Source organism: Mustelus asterias, chromosome 21, assembly GCF_964213995.1.
Source record: "Mustelus asterias chromosome 21, sMusAst1.hap1.1, whole genome shotgun sequence".
Taxonomy (NCBI): Eukaryota; Metazoa; Chordata; class Chondrichthyes; order Carcharhiniformes; family Triakidae; genus Mustelus; species Mustelus asterias.
In genome coordinates this window covers 7,604,131-7,624,195 of record NC_135821.1, presented here as the reverse complement: position 1 = coordinate 7,624,195, position 20,065 = coordinate 7,604,131, and the positions used below count along the sequence as shown (strand labels likewise).

Here is a 20,065-nt window from a genome sequence, read left to right as displayed (position 1 = left end):
CTTAGAACCACGTTCTTTGTGTTACTGAACTGCTATAAACTGCACTGGAAACAGGGAGGAAACAAATTCACCTGTGTCTCTCCGCAATGTAAGAGATTTGGCAGCCAATTTGCACACAGCATGATCCCACAAGCAACTCTAGTGAGGCGGTTTGTGGGGTAAATATTGTCCAGAACACTGGGGACAAAGAGTGGACATTGACTCTTTTACATCCACCTGAAAGGCCAGACAGGATCTGGGTTCAGTATCTCATTGGAAAGACAATGGCCGGAATTTTATTGTCCAGCTCACCACGGAAATCGGAGCAGTTGAGGCGCAGACCATGGAAAGGTTCATTGACCTTGGATGGGATTTTCTGGTTTCGGGGCGAGCGAGATCGGAAAATCCCGCCCAGTATCTCTGACAGTGCGGCACTCCCTCAGTACTGACCCTCTGACAGTGCGGCACTCCCTCAGTACTGACCCTCTGACAGTGCGGCACTCCCTCAGTACTGACCCTCTGACAGTGCGGCGCTCCCTCAGTACTGACCCTCTGACAGTGCGGCACTCCCTCAGCACTGACCCTCTGACAGTGCGGCACTCCCTCAGCACTGACCCTCTGACAGTGCGGCACTCCCTCAGTACTGACCCTCTGACAGTGCGGCACTCCCTCAGTACTGACCCTCTGACAGTGCGGCGCTCCCTCAGTACTGACCCTCTGACAGTGCGGCACTCCCTCAGCACTGACCCTCTGACAGTGCGGCACTCCCTCAGCACTGACCCTCTGACAGTGCGGCACTCCCTCAGTACTGACCCTCTGACAGTGCGGCACTCCCTCAGTACTGACCCTCTGACAGTGCGGCGCTCCCTCAGTACTGACCCTCTGACAGTGCGGCACTCCCTCAGCACTGACCCTCTGACAGTGCGGCACTCCCTCAGTACTGACCCTCTGACAGTGCGGCACTCCCTCAGTACTGACCCTCTGACAGTGCGGCACTCCCTCAGTACTGACCCTCTGACAGTGCGGCACTCCCTCAGTACTGACCCTCTGACAGTGCAGCACTCCCTCAGTACTGACCCTCTGACAGTGCGGCGCTCCCTCAGTACTGACCCTCTGACAGTGCGGCACTCCCTCAGTACTGACCCTCTGACAGTGCGGCACTCCCTCAGTACTGACCCTCTGACAGTGCGGCACTCCCTCAGTACTGACCCTCTGACAGTGCAGCACTCCCTCAGTACTGACCCTCTGACAGTGCGGCGCTCCCTCAGTACTGACCCTCTGACAGTGCGGCACTCCCTCAGTACTGACCCTCTGACAGTGCGGCACTCCCTCAGTACTGACCCTCTGACAGTGCGGCACTCCCTCAGTACTGAACCTCTGACAGTGCGGCACTCTCTCAGTACTGACCCTCTGACAGTGCGGCACTCCCTCAGTACTGAACCTCTGACAGTGCGGCACTCCCTCAGTACTGACCCTCTGACAGTGCAGCGCTCCCTCAGTACTGACCCTCTGACAGTGCGGCACTCCCTCAGCACTGACCCTCTGACAGTGCGGCACTCCCTCAGTACTGACCCTCTGACAGTGCGGCACTCCCTCAGTACTGAACCTCTGGCAGTGCGGCACTCCCTCAGTACTGACCCTCTGACAGTGCAGCAACTGGGAGTGTCATCTTAGATTATTTGCTCAATTTTCTAGAATGAGTGCTTGAAAGTATGGAATCGTAGAATCTGATATCAGATAAGGAGGCCATATCATCCAATTAGAGGATCAGAAGGACCTTGGGGTCCGGGTCCATAGGACTCTTAAATCGGCCTCGCAGGTGGAGGATGCGGTCAAGAAGGCGTACGGCGTACTAGCCTTCATTAATCGAGGGATTGAGTTTAGGAGTCGGGAGATAATGCTGCAGCTTTATAGGACCCTGGTTAGACCCCACTTGGAGTACTGCGCGCAGTTCTGGTCACCTCATTACAGGAAAGATGTTGAAGCCATTGAAAGGGTGCAGAGGAGATTTACAAGGATGTTGCCTGGATTGGGGGGCATGCCTTATGAGGATAGGTTGAGGGAGCTTGGTCTCTTCTCCCTGGAGAGACGAAGGATGAGAGGTGACCTGATAGAGGTTTACAAGATGTTGAGAGGTCTGGATAGGGTAGACTCTCAGAGGCTATTTCCAAGGGCTGAAATGGTTGCTACGAGAGGACACAGGTTTAAGGTGCTGGGGGGTAGGTACAGAGGAGATGTCAGGGGTAAGTTTTTCACTCAGAGGGTGGTGGGTGAGTGGAATCGGCTGACGTCGGTGGTGGTGGAGGCAAACTCGTTGGGGTCTTTTAAGAGACTTCTGGATGAGTACATGGGATTTAATGGGATTGAGGGCTATAGATAGGCCTAGAGGTGGGGATGTGATCGGCGCAACTTGTGGGCCGAAGGGCCTGTTTGTGCTGTGGCTTTCTATGTTCTATGTTCTAGATGCTCCTCCTGCTCTTGTCCCCAGAGCCCTGCAAACCTTTTCTTCTTCAAGTTTCCCTTCCTTTCATTTCTATATATGTGGTTCATTGACAGGTAACGTTATTTGTTGAAAGTTGATTAGTTAAGCTAATCTTGGCCGGCTGATTAAGTAAGGTTGTGTCTGAGATGTTGCTGGAAGATAAGTTACTTGGGAATTGGGTCACCTGAGTGCACAAAGGGTTGTGACTCAAAGTGAAGGGTGCAGTAGTATTTGGGTAGATCTCAGTTGGAGAAACAGATCAGTGTCTGAGACTGTTGGTTTAACAATCACTTCATAGAATCATAGACTAGAATCATAGAATATCCCTATTGTGGAGAAGGAGGCCATTCAGCCCATCGAGTCTGCACCGACCGCAATCCCAGCCAACCCCTATCCCCGTAACTCCACATATTTACCCTGTTAATTCCTCTAACCTATGCATCCTGGGACACTAATGGGCAATTTAGCATGGCCAATGCACCTAACCCGCACATTGTTGGACTGTGGGAGGAAACCAGAGCACCCGGAGGAAACCCACACAGAACGTGCAAACTCCGCACAGATAGCGACCCAAACCGGGAATCGAACCGGGGTCCCTGGCGCTGTGAGGCAGCAGTGCTAACCACTGTGCCACTGTGGCGCCCCGAAGCGGACTTCCACGGGCTCCACCTGCCTGAATTGTACATGAAAGGCTGATACACTGAATATCAGAACTCGACTGAGGTCAACATTGACGCTCCCAGATAAATAAACTGAAATGAGAATTATTTAATCAATGTGAGAAGATCTACAAAGGATGTTGTCACCGCTGGGAAATTATTAGCAACGTTTTCCAGCTTAAAATAGAAAGCACAAATCTTTTTGCAAGTATAGAAACGGGAAGTGCTGGAAATACTCAGCAGATTTGGCAACGTCTGTAGAAAGGAAATAAGCTTTAACATTTCAGGGTGATGATTTCTTTTGTTGCTTGTTTAAAAAATGTTCCCATCAGTGGGGAATGATTTTTGTTTTCTCAGGAGATGTTATATTACCGCAAAATCACCTTAAATAAAACACATAGCCCACATCACAGCTCATTAATACGTGGTGGATCACACAGATTAATGCTTCTGTCCCAGTCTTGATGTAGTAATCAGCCTCTTTACCCTGAGTGATCTGCCAAGTAGATAATCATCATGGAGATACCCCACCTCACATTACGATGATACGGGGAGTACATGGGTGGCACGGTAGCACAGTGGTTAGCACCACTAGGTCTGGGATATTTCCCCCCAGAAGAACAAGAGCAGCAGATGCACAAGACCAGGACGGCACAGTGGTTAGAACTGCTGCCTCACAGCGCCAGGGACCCGGGTTCAATTCCGGCCTTGGGTCACTGTCTGTGTGGAGTTTGCACGTTCTCCCCGTGTCTGCGTGGGGTTCCTCCGGGTGCTCCGGTTTCCTCCCACAGTCCAAAGATGTGCAGGTTAGGTTGATTGGCCATGCTAAATTGCCCCTAGAGTCAGGGGGATTAGCAGGGTAAATGTGTGGGGTTGCGGGAATACGGCCTGGAAGGGATTGTGGTTGGTACAGACTCGATGGGCTGAATGGCGTCCTTTTGCATTGTATGGATTCTATGATTCTATATCGCTACCACTTTAGTGCAAGTATGGGATATCTCCCCCATGGATTTCAGTAAGGCATTTGACAAAGTCCCACATGGCAGGTTGGTTAAGAAGGTTAAGGCTCATGGGATACAAGGAGAAGTGGCTAGATGGGTGGAAAACTGGCTTGGCCATAGGAAGAAGTTTAACAACACCAGGTTAAAGTCCAACAGGTTTATTTGGTAGCAAAAGCCACACAAGCTTTCGGAGCTGCAAGCCCCTTCTTCAGGTGAGTGGGAATTCTGTTCACAAACAGAGCATATAAAGCCACAGACTTAATTTACATGAATAATGGTTGGAATGCGAATACTTACAACTAATCAAGTCTTTAAGAAACAAAACAATGTGAGTGGAGAGAGCATCAAGACAGGCTAAAAAGATGCGTATTGTCTCCAGACAAGACAGCCAGTGAAACTCTGTGGGGGTTACAAATAGTGTGCCATGAACCCAATATCCCGGTTGACTTCTTACTGTGTTTACCCCAGTCCAACGCCGGCATCTCCACATCATGTTGGCCATAGGAGACAGAGGGTAGTGGTCGAAGGGTCTTTTTCCGGCTGGAGGTCTGTGACCAGTGGTGTTCCGCAGGGCTCTGTACTGGGACCTCTGCTATTTGTGATATATATAAATGATTTGGAAGAAGGTGTAACTGGTGTAATCAGCAAGTTTGCGGATGACACGAAGATGGCTGGACTTGCGGATAGCGAAGAGCATTGTCGGGCAATACAGCAGGATGTAGATAGGCTGGAAAATTGGGCGGAGAGGTGGCAGATGGAGTTTAATCCGGATAAATGCGAAGTGATGCATTTTGGAAGAAATAATGTAGGGAGGAGTTATACAATAAATGGCAGAGTCATCAGGAGTATAGAAACACAGAGGGACCTAGGTGTGCAAGTCCACAAATCCTTGAAGGTGGCAACACAGGTGGAGAAGGTGGTGAAGAAGGCATATGGTATGCTTGCCTTTATAGGACGGGGTATAGAGTATAAAAGCTGGAGTCTGATGATGCAGCTGTATAGAACGCTGATTAGGCCACATTTGGAGTACTGCGCCCAGTTCTGGTCGCCGCACTACCAGAAGGACGTGGAGAGTGCAGAGAAGGTTTACCAGGATGTTGCCTGGTTGTCTTAGCTATGAGGAGAGATTGGGTAGACTGGGGTTGTTCTCCTTGGAAAGACGGAGAATGAGGGGAGATCTAATAGAGGTGTACAAGATTATGAAGGGTATAGATAGGGTGAACAGTGGGAAGCTTTTTCCCAGGTCGGAGGTGACGATCACGAGGGGTCACGGGCTCAAGGTGAGAGGGGCGAAGTATAACTCAGATATCAGAGGGACGTTTTTTACACAGAGGGTGGTGGGGGCCTGGAATGCGCTGCCAAGTAGGGTGGTGGAGGCAGGCACGCTGACATCGTTTAAGACTTACCTGGATAGTCACATGAGCAGCCTGGGAATGGAGGGATACAAACGATTGGTCGAGTTGGACCAAGGAGCGGCACAGGCTTGGAGGGCCGAAGGGCCTGTTTCCTGTGCTGTACTGTTCTTTGTTCTTTGTTCACAGAACAACAAGGACAGCAGGTGCATAACACCAGGGTGGCACGGTGACACAGTGGTTAGCACTACTGTCTCACAGCGCCAGGCACCCGGGTTCAATTCCGACCTCGGGTCACTGTCTGTGTGGAGTTTGCACATTCTCCCAGTTTCTGCGTGGGTTTCCTCCCACGCTCAAAGATGTGTAGATTAGGTGGATTGGCCATGCTAAATTGCCCTTAGTTTCAGGGTATTTGCAGGGTAAACAAGTGGGGTTATGGGCTTGGGCCTGGGTGGGACTGTTGTTGGTGCTGGCTCGATGGGCCAAATGGCCACCTTCTGCACTGTAGGGATTCAATGGGATTCTTCCAAGCTCATTTCCAAAAGCTGCATGGAAAATCGGAGCAGGAGAAGGCCATTCGGCCCATCCTGACATGGAGCTATAACGCCTCTCCTTTGTTGCCATTGGGTCCCAATCCTGGAATTACCTCCCTGACAGCACTGTGAGTGCACTTACACCACGTGGACCACAGCTGCTCAAGAATCAGAGGATCAAAGCATTGTTACAGCACAGAAAGTAGCCATATGGCCCATCTGGTCTGCACTGGCTCTCCATATGAGCAACTCACTTAATGCCATTCCATTGCCTTTTCCCTGTAATCCTGCACATTCTTCCTTTTCGGATAACAGTCTCATTCTCTTTGGAATGCTTCGATGGGACCTGCCTCCACCATACCCTCAGGCAGTGCATTCCAGAATTTAACCACTCCCTCTGTGAAATAGTTTCTCCTCATGTCACTTTTGCTTCGCTGACTAATTGCTTAACATAAGTAGGAGCAGGAGTAGGCCATTCAGCCCCTCGAGCCTGCTCCGCCTTTCAATATGCTCATGGCTGATCTCATCTTGACCTCATCCCCATCTTTCTGCCCATTCCCCATAACCCCTCATCCCGTTACTAATTAAAAGCCGATCCATCTCCTCCTTAAATTTGTTTAGTGTTCCGGTGTCCACTGCACTCTGAGGTAGAAAATTTCACAGATTCACCACCCTTTTGGGTGAATTAATTTGTCTTCATTTCTATTTTGAATCTGCCATCTCTTAGCCTAAAACTACGGCCCCTCGTTCTAGAATGTCCAACAAGGGGAAACATCCTCTCTACATTTACCCTTTCAATCTACTTTATCATCTTGTCTACCCCAATTGGATCTCCTCTCATTCTTATAAACTCCAGCGAGTATAGAACAGTACACTGTTCAATCTCTCTTCATAAAACAAGTCCCTCATCCCTGGAATCAGATCTGTGCCTTCTCATCCTCGATCCTTTCACAAGTTTCTCTCTGTCCACTCTGCCCAATCCTCTCATGAATTTGAGTACCTCTATCAAATCTCCTTTCTGCTTCTCGAGAACAGTCCCAACCTCTCCAATCTATCTTCATAACTGCGTTAACAGGCACAGAATGAATAATAAGGAAACAGCAGCGAAACTAAACAAAAACTTTACGTGTCTTCATGGAGGAAGAAACAAGACCCCTGTAGAAGTACTGGGGAGCCAAGAGACTAATGAGATTGAGGACCTGAAAGAAATTAGTATTCCTAAAAAAAACGGTGCTGGAGGAGTTACTGAGATTGAGAATTGAGAAATCCCCTGGACCTGATGATCTACATCTCAGAGTGTGGAAAGAGGTGGCTGCAGAGACAGTGGATGTGTTACAGGGCATCATCCTTCAAAACTTCATAGATTCCCAAACATTACCTGCGGATTGGAAGGTAGCAAATGTGACACCACTATTTAAGAAAGGAGGGAGATAGAAAACAGCCAACTGCAGACCTGTTTAGCGGAGTTTTTTTTCAGTTAAACAGGAAACCGGAAGTAGGCCACGGAGAGGCCTGGGAAGGTTTTTTTTTTGCCCAATAAATTTGAACGGGGAGGAAACCCGAGACTCTACACGTGAAGTGTCTCCCACCCTCCCCCCTCCTCTAACCTAAAAAAAAAGACTCGTTTCTTAGTAAGGGAAGTTAGCAGGGATGTCAGTGCAGGCAGTGCAATGTTCCTCATGTGGGATGTTTGAGGTGAGGGACACCAGTGACCCAGCTGAGTACACTTGCAGGAAGTACATCCAATTCCAGCTCCTTGAAGACCGTGTTAGGGATCTGGAGCTGGAACTGGATGAACTCAGGATCATTCGGGAGGCAGAGGCAGCGATAGATAGAAGCTACAGGGAGGTAGCTGCTCCTAGAAATGATACGTGGGTGACGGCTAGAAGGGGTAAGAAGCAGTCAGAGCAGCGATCCCCTGGATCCCCTGTTCCTCTGTATAACAAGTATTCCGTTTTGGATACTGTTGGGGAGGGGGACTTAACAGGGGTAAGCCATGGGTACAAGTCTCTGGCACAGAGTCTATCCTTGTTGCTGAGAAGGGAAGGGGGGAGAGGAGTAGAGCATTAGTCATTGGGGACTCCATAGTTAGGGGGATAGATAGGAGATTCTATGGGAACGAGAGGGACTCGCGGCTGGTGTGTTGCCTCCCAGGTGCCAGGGTCCGTGATGTCTTGGATCATGTTTTTGGGATCCTTAAGGGGGAGGGGGACCAGCCCCAAGTCGTGGTTCACATAGGCACCCAAGACATAGGCAGGAAATGGGATGGGGATGTAAGGCAGAAATTCAGGGAGTTAGGGTGGAAGCTTAGGGCGAGAACAAACAGAGTTGTTATCTCTGGTTTGTTACCCGCGCCACGTGATAGTGAGGAGAGGAATAGAGAGAGAGCAGTTGAACACGTGGCTACAGCGATGGTACAGGAGGGAGGGATTCAGATACCTGGACAATTGGGGCTCATTCTGGGGTAGGTGGGACCTCTACAAATGGGATGGTCTACACCTGAACCAGAGGGGTACCAACATCCTTGGGGGGAAATTTGCTAATGCTCTTCGGGAGGGTTTAAAATAATTCAGCAGGGGGATGGGAACCTGAATTGTAGCTCCAGTGTACAGGAGGTTGAGAGTAGTGAGGTCATGGATAAGGTTTCAAGGTCGCAGGAGTGTACTGGCGGGCAGGAAGGTGGTTTGAAGTGTATATACTTCAACGCCAGGAGCATCCGGAATAAGGTGGGTGAACTTGCAGCATGGGTTGGTACCTGGGACTTCGATGTTGAGGCCATCTCGGAGACATGGGTAGAGCAGGGACAGGAACGGTTGTTGCAGGTTCCGGGGTTTAGATGTTTCAGTAAGAGCAGGGAAGGTGGTAAAAGAGGGTTAGGTGTGGCATTGTTAGTCAAGGATAGTATTACGGTGGCAGAAAGGACGTTTGATGAGGACTCATCTACTGAGGTAGTATGGGCTGAGGTTAGAAACAGGAAAGGAGAGTTGGGAGTTTTCTACAGGCCTCCGAAAAGTTCCAGAGATGTAGAGGAAAGGATTGCAAAGATGATTCTGGATAGGAGCGAAAGTAACAGGGTAGTTGTTATGGGGGACTTTAACTTTACAAATTTTGACTGGAAAAGCTATAGTTCGAGTACTTTAGAGGGGTCAGTTTTTGTCCAATGTGTGCAGGAGGGTTTCCTGACACAGTATGTAGATAGGCCAACAAGAGGCAAGGCCACATTGGATTTGGTACTGGGTAATGAACCAGACCAGGTATTAGATTTGGAGGTAGGTGAGCACTTTGGTGATAGAGACCACAATTCGGTTAGGTTTACTTTAGCGATGGAAAGGGATAGGTATATACTGAAGGGCAAGAGTTATAGCTGGGGGAAAGGAAATTATGATGCGATTAGGTGAGATTTAGGATGCATAGGTTGGGGAAGGAAACTGCAGGGGATGGGCACAATTGAAATGTGGAGCTTGTTCAAGGAACAGCTACTGCGTGTCCTTGATAAATATGTACCTGCCAGGCAGGGAGGAAGTGGTTGAGCGAGGGAACCGTGGTTTACTAAAAAAGTTGAATCTCTTGTGAAGAGGAAGAAGGAGACTTATGTAAAGATGAGACGTGAAGGCTCAGTTAGGGCGCTTGAGAGTTACAAGTTAGCCAGGAAGGACCTAAAGAGAGAGTTAAGAAGAGCCAGGAGGGGACATGAGAAGTCTTTGGCAGGTAGGATCAAGGAAGACCCTGAAGCTTTCTATAGGTATGTCAGGAATAAAAGAATGACTCGGGTAAGATTAGGACCAGTCAAAGACAGTAGTGGAAAGTTGTGCGTGGAGTCTGAAGAGATAGGAGAGGCGCTAAATGAATATTTTTCGTCAGTATTCACGCAGGAAAAAGACAATGTTGTCGAGGAGAATACTGAGATACAGGCTATTGGACTAGATGGGATTGAGGTTAATAAGCAGGAGGCGTTAGCAATTCTGGAAAGTGTGAAAATAGATAAGTCCCCTGGGCCGGATGGGATTTATCCTAGGATTCTCTGGGAGGCTAGGGAGGAGATTGCAGAGCCTTTGGCTTTGATCTTTATGTCGTCATTGTCTACAGGAATAGTAAGAAGTCTAACAACACCAGGTTAAAGTCCAACAGGTTTATTTGGTAGCAAATGCCACTGGCTTTCGGAGCGCTGCCCCTTTGTCAGGTGGAGTGGGAGATGTGCTCACAAACAGGGCATACAGAGACACAAACTCAATTTACAGAATAATGATTGGAATGCTGATCAAGCTAATCAGTGCTAATACAGCTAATCAAGTCTTAAAGGTACAGACAATGTGAGTGGACAGAGCATTAAGCACAGGTTAAAGAGATGTGTATTATTTCCAGACAGGACAGCTAGTTAGATTTTGCAAGTCCAGGCAAGTTATGGGGTTTACAGATAGTGTGACATGAACCCAAGATCTCGGTTGAGGCTGTCCTCATGTGTGCAGAACTTGGCTATCAGTTTCTGCTCAGCGACCCTGCGGTGTCGTGTGTTGTGAAGGCCGCCTTGGAGAACGTTTACCCGAAGATCAGAGGCTGAATGCCCGTGACCGCTGAAGTGCTCCCCAACAGGAAGAGAACAGTCTTGCCTGGCGATTGTCGAGCGGTGTTCATTCATCTGTTGTCGTAGCGTCTGCATGGTTTCCCCAATGTACCAGGCCTCCGGACATCCTTTCCTGCAGCGTATCAGGTAGACAATGTTGGCCGAGTTGCAAGTGTATGTACCGTGTACCTGGTGGATGGTGTTCTTACGTGAGATGATGGCATCCATGTCAATGATCCGGCATGTCTTGCAGAGGTTGCTGTGGCAGGGTTGTGAGGTGTCGTGGTCACTGTTCTCCTGAAGGCTGGGTAGTTTGCTGCGGACAATGGTCTGTTTGAGGTTGTGCGGCTGTTTGAAGGCAAGAAGTGGGGGTGTGGGGATGGCCTTGGCGAGATGTTCAGCTTCATCGATTGTCCGCAGCAAACTACCCAGGTAGGCCATGTAGTATTGAGGTATTAAGAAGAAATTTCTTCAGTCAGAGGGTGGTAATTCTTTGGAATTCTTGATCTCAGAGGACTGCAGAGGATGAGTTATTGAGTACGTTCAAAGCAGGGGTCGATATATTTCTAGATACCAATGGCACCAAGGAATTTGATTTGATTTGATTTGATTTATTATTGTCACATGTATTAACATACAGTGGAAAGTATTGTTTCTTGTGCGCTATACAGAATGTAGTGTTACAGTCATAGCGAGGGTGTAGAGAAAGATCAACTTAATGCGAGGTAAGTCCATTCAAAAATCAGACAGCAGCAGGGAAGAAGCTGTTCTTGAGTCGGTTGGTACGTGACCTCAGACTTTTGTATCTTTTTCTCGACGGAAGAAGGTGGAAAAGAGAATGTCCGGGGTGCGTGGGGTCCTTAATTATGCCGGCTGCTTTGCCGAGGCAGCGGGAATTGTAGACAGAGTCAATGGATGGGAGGCTGGTTTGCGTGATGGGATTGGGCTTCGTTCACGACCTTTTGTAGTTCCTTGTGGTCTTGGGCAGAGCAGGAGCCATACCAAGCTGTGATACAACCAGAAAGAATGCTTTCTCTGGTGCATCTGTAAAAGTTGGAGAGAGTCGTAGCTGACATGCCAAATTTCCTTAGTCTTCTGAGAAAGTAGAGGCGTTGGAATGTGGTGTTGTGCAAAACGAAATCCCTGAAATGCAATTCCAATTGATGGAGTGGGTTGAGGGAGGAATGTTGGGAAAACTCTGAAAAAATATGTTGGAAGAGTCCTGATCTGTTGCTAATGCCAGCAAGGTGATTAACTGTGGCATTCTGATGTATCTGTTGAGTGATTTGAGTGATGCAGTTCAGCAAAATGCATCGACCTGTTTACTTGTTTTCCCGAGTGATCAGCTTTCATTGCTCAGGGGAGACGCTGCCCAGCGCTGGTTATGTAGGAGAGCTTGTACTGTGGAGTACAATCAGACTGAATGAATTTATACGGCTGTGCTGTCACGTACAAATATATAGAAAGGTTGCTGAGTGATATTAAAGGAGTGACCTGAACCCTCCGTCGTGACATCGCTGCCTGAGAAAGGTCACTGTTCCTGGAGCTGCTGACTCATTGTGCAGCTTATTGTAAAGATGATGGGCGCTGATGGATGAGAGCTTGGAAGAATGGAATCCTCGCTCTCTAACAAAGACATCATTTGCAATTTCCCCTCCCTTTATCCACTCACCTCCTGAACACAGGCAGTTCCACAGGGTACTGCTCACCCATCCTTTCATGTGAAAGATTTTTTCAGCGGAATATTCAACTCTGGAAGGCATCACAAGTAAGCTTATTTCTGCCCTCACCCAAACTTTCCCCTACATGCCCATACATGTAAACACAGCCAAGTGCAGACATATGAACATGGACATGTATGTACATATATCCACAGTCATGCACTCACAAACATACATACACAGTCATGCATTCATTCTCTTACATGTTCACACACAAACACATATACAGAGACCACACACATACATGCACACAAACTTGTGATCATATACACTTGCTTGAAAATTTGCATGGACATACGCTCACCCACATGTGCACGCACACACACACATACAGCCCCACATACACACCCGCACGCACACACTCAAATACAAACACACCTGCACCCACACACGCACCCACATGCACACACTCACACCCATTTACACACTGATAAAACACACCCATATACAGACACACACCCACATACATACCACACGCACCCATATACTCCCACACCCATATATACACTGATAAACACACCCATATACCCACATATCCACTTACTCACACACACACGCACCCACATACTCCCGCACCCATATACACACCCATATACTCACATACATCTACATACACACCCACATATACATGCATACAGATACCCACACATATATATCTTCCATTGATGGACACTGAATCATAAACGTGTGGTTTTTTCTTCTTGCAATCTCAGCAGACACAGGCAAATTATAATGACCCAATTTTTCCTTGAGTGAATGTAGTTATCCCAAGTTGCTGACACACAGATTTGGGCACTCTGATTGGAGGGATGATCCACTGCGGAGATTACAGTATGAGGAGGAATATTTTCCAAACTTGTCTCCCTCCCGCTACATCCTTCCTGACCTCAAAACACTCCCAGAAATCCTTCAGCAGCCACCCCACACCCCCACCCCCCGCCCCCCACTCATTATACATTTCTTAATTGCTGCTTTTCATTCTGTTTGGTGCCAGTTGGTGATTGAGAGGATGGGCATAGGGTGTGGTCACAGAATCCCGCCCCCCCCCCCCCCCAGGGGCTAGAGGGAGGGGGTGGGGGGTGCTGCAAATTATGGCAGGGGCACGACTTCACCCCCACCTCCTCTGTCACCCCCCTGCACCATTCTCAGCGATCCCCTCCCTCCCCGCAACTTTACACATCACAGATCTCAAATAACAAACTGAGCTGAGTGCACTTTAATAATAGTCTCTCCCTGTGTTATTTATTGGGAGTTCTTTTTAGCATCCATTTTTTAATCTTCCTCTTTGAATGATCAATAAGAGGCTGTGCCCACTCATAAATATTAAAGTAGCAATAAACAAAATTAGAATCTGTGCTTCTTACAGTTTGGAAAAACATTATTCTTTATAAACCCCCCTAGGATGGTGGAGCCGGGGGTGAATCCAGTTGACTTTTCCCTAATCGGAAACTGTGTTTTTAAAAGCAGATAAAGCCAATTCGTTCTCCGCTGTATGGAATCTTGGAGTTTTTTTTATTCATTTGTGGGACATGGGCATCGCTGGCTGGCCAGCATTTTTTGCCCATCCCTAGTTGCCTGAGGGCAGTTGAGAGTCAACCACATTGCTGTGGCTCTGGAGTCACATATAGGCCAGACTGGGTAAGGACGGCAGATTTCTTTCCCTAAAGGGACATTGGTGAACCAGATGGGTTTTTCCAACAATCGACAATGATTTCACAGTCATCAGTAGATTCTTAATTCGAGATTTTTTTAATGTTGAATTCAAATTCGAACCCGGGTCCCCCCGAAACATTAGCTGAGTTTCTGGATTAATAGTCGAGCGATAATACCACTAGGCCTTCACCTCTCTGTTATGCAGTAAACGAGAGAAACAGTAGTTACCATCATAGAATTACATAGAATTTACAGTACACAAACAGGCCATTCAGCCCATCTGATCTGTGTTAGGCTTTTGCTCCTCATCTTACCCAATCAATAAATCATTTTATTCCTTTCTCTCTGATGTATTTAAGACACTTTAAACGTTCTTGGAGATCAGGGCAGCACGGTGGCACGGTGGTTAGCACTGCTCCCTCAGAGCGATAGGGACCCGGGTTCAATTCAGGCCTTGAGTAACTGTCTGTATTGAGTTTGCATGTTCTCCCTGTGTCTGTGTGGGTTTCCTCCGGGTGCTCCAGTTTCCTCCAACAGTCCAAAGATGTGCAGGTTAGGTGGATTGGCCATGCTAAATTGCCCCTTAGTGTCAGGGGGATTCGCAGGGTAAACGCGTGGGGTTATGGGGATAGGGCCTAAGTGGGATTGTTGTTGGTACTTCTGTACTGTAGGAATTCTATGATTTAATGATTAGTGTGATTGTTCAAAATTGCTTCAATTCACTTCAAATCCAATGGCTGAAACTCTATCGCACATTCTTCACATAATCAGATGAAGAGTGATGCCCTTTTAAGACATTTTTAAAATTCCCTTTTAAGAATGTGGGACGCTCTTCTGGGAATCAATGACGTCTACGTGGGCTGTGATTGACACCAGATTCCCAGGGATTGCCAGTCTATTCCCTTCTTTCTGTCAGTATTTCATCTGTGCCTCAGAGCTTCCCTGCAGCTGCGGCTTTTTTGCCTTGTTTTAGTGACTGCTTCTTTCTCTGGCTGTGTTTGAGAAACTCCGTCACCCTGAAGTATCTAACCATCTTGCTGGGGGCAGGGATGCTTGCCATCCTGGGTGCAATCATTTGCATCATTGCAAGCATCGGCCTGGGTTCCCCGGGAGCTGTCCCAGGTGCTGAAGATGCAAAGGGCGCTTTGTATGGTGCTGAAGGCGGCGCTGGAGCTGTCCACGGTGCTGAAGGAGCGGAGAGCCACAGCACTCGCCCAACTGCGGCCATCGCCTTCCAGCCTGAGGCTGGCAAAGGCTCGGTGGGCTCCCAGCTTGGCCAAGGGTCCGTCCTGGGCTCGGACTCAGACATTGGCACCACCAGCCGCTTCCTCTGCCTGCCCTTAGCGCAGGACTGCCCGTCCCCGTCCATCCGAGAAGACCTCCTGCTGCTCAGGAGCACGGCAGAGCACCTCCGCCAGATGGTCATTGAACAAGAGGAGCAGATCCTCAGCGACCAGGAGACCATCAGGGAGCTCACCGGCAAACTCAGCCGCTGTGAGAACGGGCAAGAGCTGGGCTCCTTCCAAAACAACCCCGAGGAATATGCCTGGGACGTTGGGAGAAACAGCCTGGAAGAGGGGAGTGAAGAATCTGAGCAGACGGTGCTACAGCTGGAGAACACTATCCACTCCTTAAAGAACAGCATTGAGAACCTGGAGGTAAATTATATCTTCTCCTGAATCCACCCCCCCCCCCCCCCCCCCGCCACCCCGCCCGCCCTTGCAACAGTTTGTCACTGGGCTGGCAGGTTGCATCCCATTTGTCAATGTCCTAACAAGCAGTATTTTCACAAAGGGCAGGGTGATTTATTGCAGAGATGTGACAAGTTCAAGGCTCTGGATTTTAGATTCTAGATTGTTCTCGCAACATCCCTGCCCTCCAAGTTGTGGAAATGGATGAGGGACCTGTTGGATCGGACCTGGGCCGAGGCTGCCAAGGCGCTAGGGGCCCTATTTTCCCGGTTAATTCCCTCAGCTTTGTGACAAAGATTAAACCGTCACTAGCACTTTAGTGGTTTGAAAGGGTAAGAGGGAGGGGGCAAAAGGGCAGCACTGAAATCCACTGGGTATTTCACATTGACAACCCACCTCCGCCTTTGCTGCCTGTGTGTCCCCCTTCACACTGTCTGTTCCCCGAGGCATCTGTTCCATTCTGACCCCCCCCCCCCCCCCCCACCCCCACTCCCACACCCCCGCCCCACTCCAGACAGAGCCCCTGGCAGCTGAATGCTCCTGATTTTAATGGTTATCTGCTTTTCAGCTTAACAAAGACACAATAAAAACACACAGTGAGGCCTGGGGCTTGATCTCAGGGCTTTGTCCGGCTGCATTCACGCCTAGACATTGTCCCTAACACCCAGGCCTAGGAAGGGAAATCTAGGAAGGGCTCCGCTGCCAATCTTAGAGCTTGACAGCACAGCAATAGCCACTTGGCCCACCGTGCCTGTTCTAGCTCTGTCAGACAGCTACGTAGACCCATTGCCACATACTCTTTCTCACTGCCATTATCCTGTGGCCTCCACTTGATGTATATGTGTGAGGACGGGAGGCAGCACGGTGGCACAGTGGTTAGCACTGCTGCCTCACAGTGCCAGGGACCCAGGTTCGATTCTGGCCTTGGGTGACTGTCTGTCTGGAGTTTGCATGTCCTCCCCAAGTCTGCGTGGGTTTCCTTCCACAGTCCAAAGATGTGCAGGTTAGGTGGACTGGAATTGCCCCTTCGAGTCCCAAGACCCCTTAGTGTCCCTAGATGATGTAGGTTAGGTGGATTAGCCATGCTAAATTGCCCCTTAGTGTCCAAAGATGTGTAGGTTAGGTGGATTGGCCATGGAAAATGCGTGGGGTTATGGGGATAGGGCAAAGGAGAGGGCTGGTTAAGATACTCTGTCAGAGAGTTGGTGCAGATTTGATGGGCTGAATGGCCTCCTTCTGCACTGCAGGGATTCTATGATTCTATGACTAGAATGTTCCTCGCCCTCTCTGCTGCAATGATCTTTGACAATCATTTGTAGTAATAGCTGTTCCATGACAACTATCAACAGTCATGTTTCTGAACTCCCAGATTTGGTTGTTGCTTTCTGGACAAGAAGGGAGGATTGCTTCTAATTAAGAAACTGCAGCGATATTTCCTAATCCTCGGAAACACAGTCAGCATGCTAAACAGAATCGGTGCATTGTGTGAAATATGTTTTACATTTCCAGTTGCGACAGTCCAACTTGTGAAGCAATTTATTGCACACTGGAAAGCTCGGTGCAAATGAAATGATATCTCAAAGTAATAGCATTTTGTTTGCCTTACTGATGCTGGGGAATAATCTTTCACCTGTGAATGAAAACAAACTCTTTTGGTGCCAGGATTCCTCAGGTTCCATGAGTCGCTCTGTTATTCGTACAAAAACCTTTTTCATTTCTATAGCACCATTACCAGTTGGGGAGGTGATGGCATGGTAGTATTATCGCTAGACTATTAATCCAGAAACTCAGCTAATGTTCTGGGGACCCGGGTTCGAATCCCACCGCAGCAGATGGTGAAATTTGAATTCAATTAAAAAAATCTGGAATTAAGAATCTACTGATGATCATGAAACCATTGTCGATTGTCGGAAAAACCCATCTGGTTCACTAATGTCCTTTAGGGAAGGAAATCTGCCGTCTTTACCTAGTCTGGCCTACATGTGACTCCAGAGCCAGAGCAATGTGGTTGACTCTCAACTGCCTTTGGGCAACTAGGGATGGGCAATAAATGCTGGCCAGCCAATGACGCCCATATCCCACAAATGAATTAAAAAAATTACTGTAGTAGTATATCCCAAAATGCTTCCGATAAAAAAATGATACTGAGTCAAAGGAGGAGATATTTGGATATTTGGTCAAAAGATGTAGGTCTTAAGCAGGCAGGAGCAGTAGAGAGGTAGAATGGATTTAGGGAGGGATTTCTAGAGCTTAGGGTCGAGCTGGCTGAAGACAGAGCCACCAATGAAGGGTTGAAAGGAATGTGCATAAGATGCCACAAATGGAGGTACACAGAGATTTTGAAGGGCTGTCGGACTGCGGAAGATTACAGGCACTGGGAGAGGTGAGAAAGATGGAGCAATTTGAATGCCAGGGTAATAGTTTTCAAAATTCAGGGATCTGTATACTGGGGGCTGCTATAGATCAGCAAGGATGTGGAGATGCCGGCATTGGACTCGGATAAGCACAGTAAGAAGTCTCGCAACACCAGGTTAAAGTCCAACAGGTTTATTTGGTAGCACAAGGTTTCGGAGTGTCACTCCTTCTTCAGGTGAGTCACCTGATGAAGGAGCAGCGCTCCGAAAGCTCGTGCAACCAAATAAACCTGTTGGACTTTAACCTGGTGTTGTGAGACTTCTTACCATAGATCAGCAAGCGCAGGAGTTTCGAATGAAACTCAAGTTTATAGAGGATGGGAAATGAATGGTTAATCAGAAAAGCATTTGAATAGTTGAGTCTGGAGTTAACAGTTTAAGTCTATTTATTCGTGTCACAAGTAGGCACTACAATAAAGTTACTGTGAAAATCCCCTAGTCGACACACTCCTGTTCGGGTACACTGAGGGAGAACTTAGCATGGCCAATGTACCTAACCAGCATACCTTTTGGATTGTGGGAGGAAACTGGGGCACCCGGAGGAAACTCACACAGACACGGGGAGAACACGCAGACCTCCACACAGACAGTGACCCAAGCCAGGAATCAAACCCGGGTCCCTGGCGCTGTGAGGCCGCAGTGCTGTGCCACCGTGCTGCCATGACAAGAGCATGGTTGGAGTTGAGGCTCTGACGCAGGGTCATCCAGACTCAAAGCGTTGGCTCTGCTCTCTCTCCACAGATGCTGTCAGGCTTGCTGAGATTTTCCAACATTTCCTGTTTCTGTTGCATGGCTCCGGGGGTTCAGCAGCAGATGGGTTGGGGCAGGGTGGAGATAGGCTATGAGAATAGTTGTCGTGTATGGAAGTCAGAGCTATATTTATGGAATATTTCAAACCATGAGGATTCTTCCAGTAAGAAACAATAAAAGCACCAGAGTGGAATGTAAATCAGTAAATATTCATGGAGGGGCACAGAGGAATATCTGTGTTTACTTTATAAAATTACAAATCGAGATTTGTGGATGGATTAGAATATTATTGATTTATAACACACTGCCTCACCCACACAAATTGTCATATTCACTGTTGGCAACAAAAAAACTACTTTAGCGTTTAGATAGAATCTGAAATGTTCATATAAAATGTAATTAATGTTGACCAGACAGACCCCATTAACCACCAGCAGTTCACCAGGTTACCGAATGGTGTTTTGATATTGCAGCTTTACTTTCAAATGTAAACTCAAGGCAAAGTGATGTGGGCACATCATTGACGGGCTGATTGGTGTTTAACCATAGTTAACAGAGGATTTATAATCCACTGGCGGATATGTGTAATAAATACTTGTTATGAGAATGAAACCATGTTATATATGGCCCACACTCAGATAGTTTCCCTATGTTCTTCTAGTTTTTTCCGTCTGATTTGATTCATAAGTCAATAGTTATTGAATTGCTTGCTCCTCCCATTTCCCTCTGACACCTAATCGGTTTCATGACGTTCCTTTTCAAAGAACAATGCATTGAAAAGGCTTTCCTGTTTCATCAAACTATGCGTATTTGTTATAAAAGGGACCTGCACGTCTAAACCACCTTTCAGAACCTCAAAATATCTTAAAGTGCTTTGCAGTATGCTGCATCTCCTGTGGGATGTATGTGGTGAGGAAATCCAGTAGTGTTTCAGGAGATTTTAGTTGTAAGAAGTGCATTAGATTGCAGCTTCTGGAGGAGCGTGTAAAGGAGCTGGAGGGGGAGGTAGAGGAACTCCGCATAATTCGGGAGGCGGAGGTGGAAGTTGATAGGAGTTATAGAGAAATAGTAACTCCTAGAAATGAGGCTTGGGTCAATGCCAGGAGGAGGGGTAAGAAGCAATCGGGAAGACAATCCCCTGGGGCGGTTCCCCTCCATAATAGGTTTTCGGTGCTGGAGGCTACAGTTGAGGAGGAATCAACTGAGCATAGAGAGCAGATCTCTGGGGGTGAGCCGAGTGAGAAAGCTCAGGTGGTTAGGGGCTGTAAA

The 20,065-nt window shown here is 48.0% G+C and overlaps 1 protein-coding gene across 1 annotated transcript in view; it reads left to right on the top strand.

Moving 5' to 3' along the window:
* LOC144509506 (uncharacterized) overlaps nt 1-20,065 on the top strand; it is a 91,426-nt gene that overhangs the window by 36,838 nt on the left and 34,523 nt on the right. The window contains 1 exon segment of the mRNA XM_078238412.1: nt 14,915-15,599. Coding sequence (XP_078094538.1) covers nt 14,915-15,599 — 685 coding nt within the window.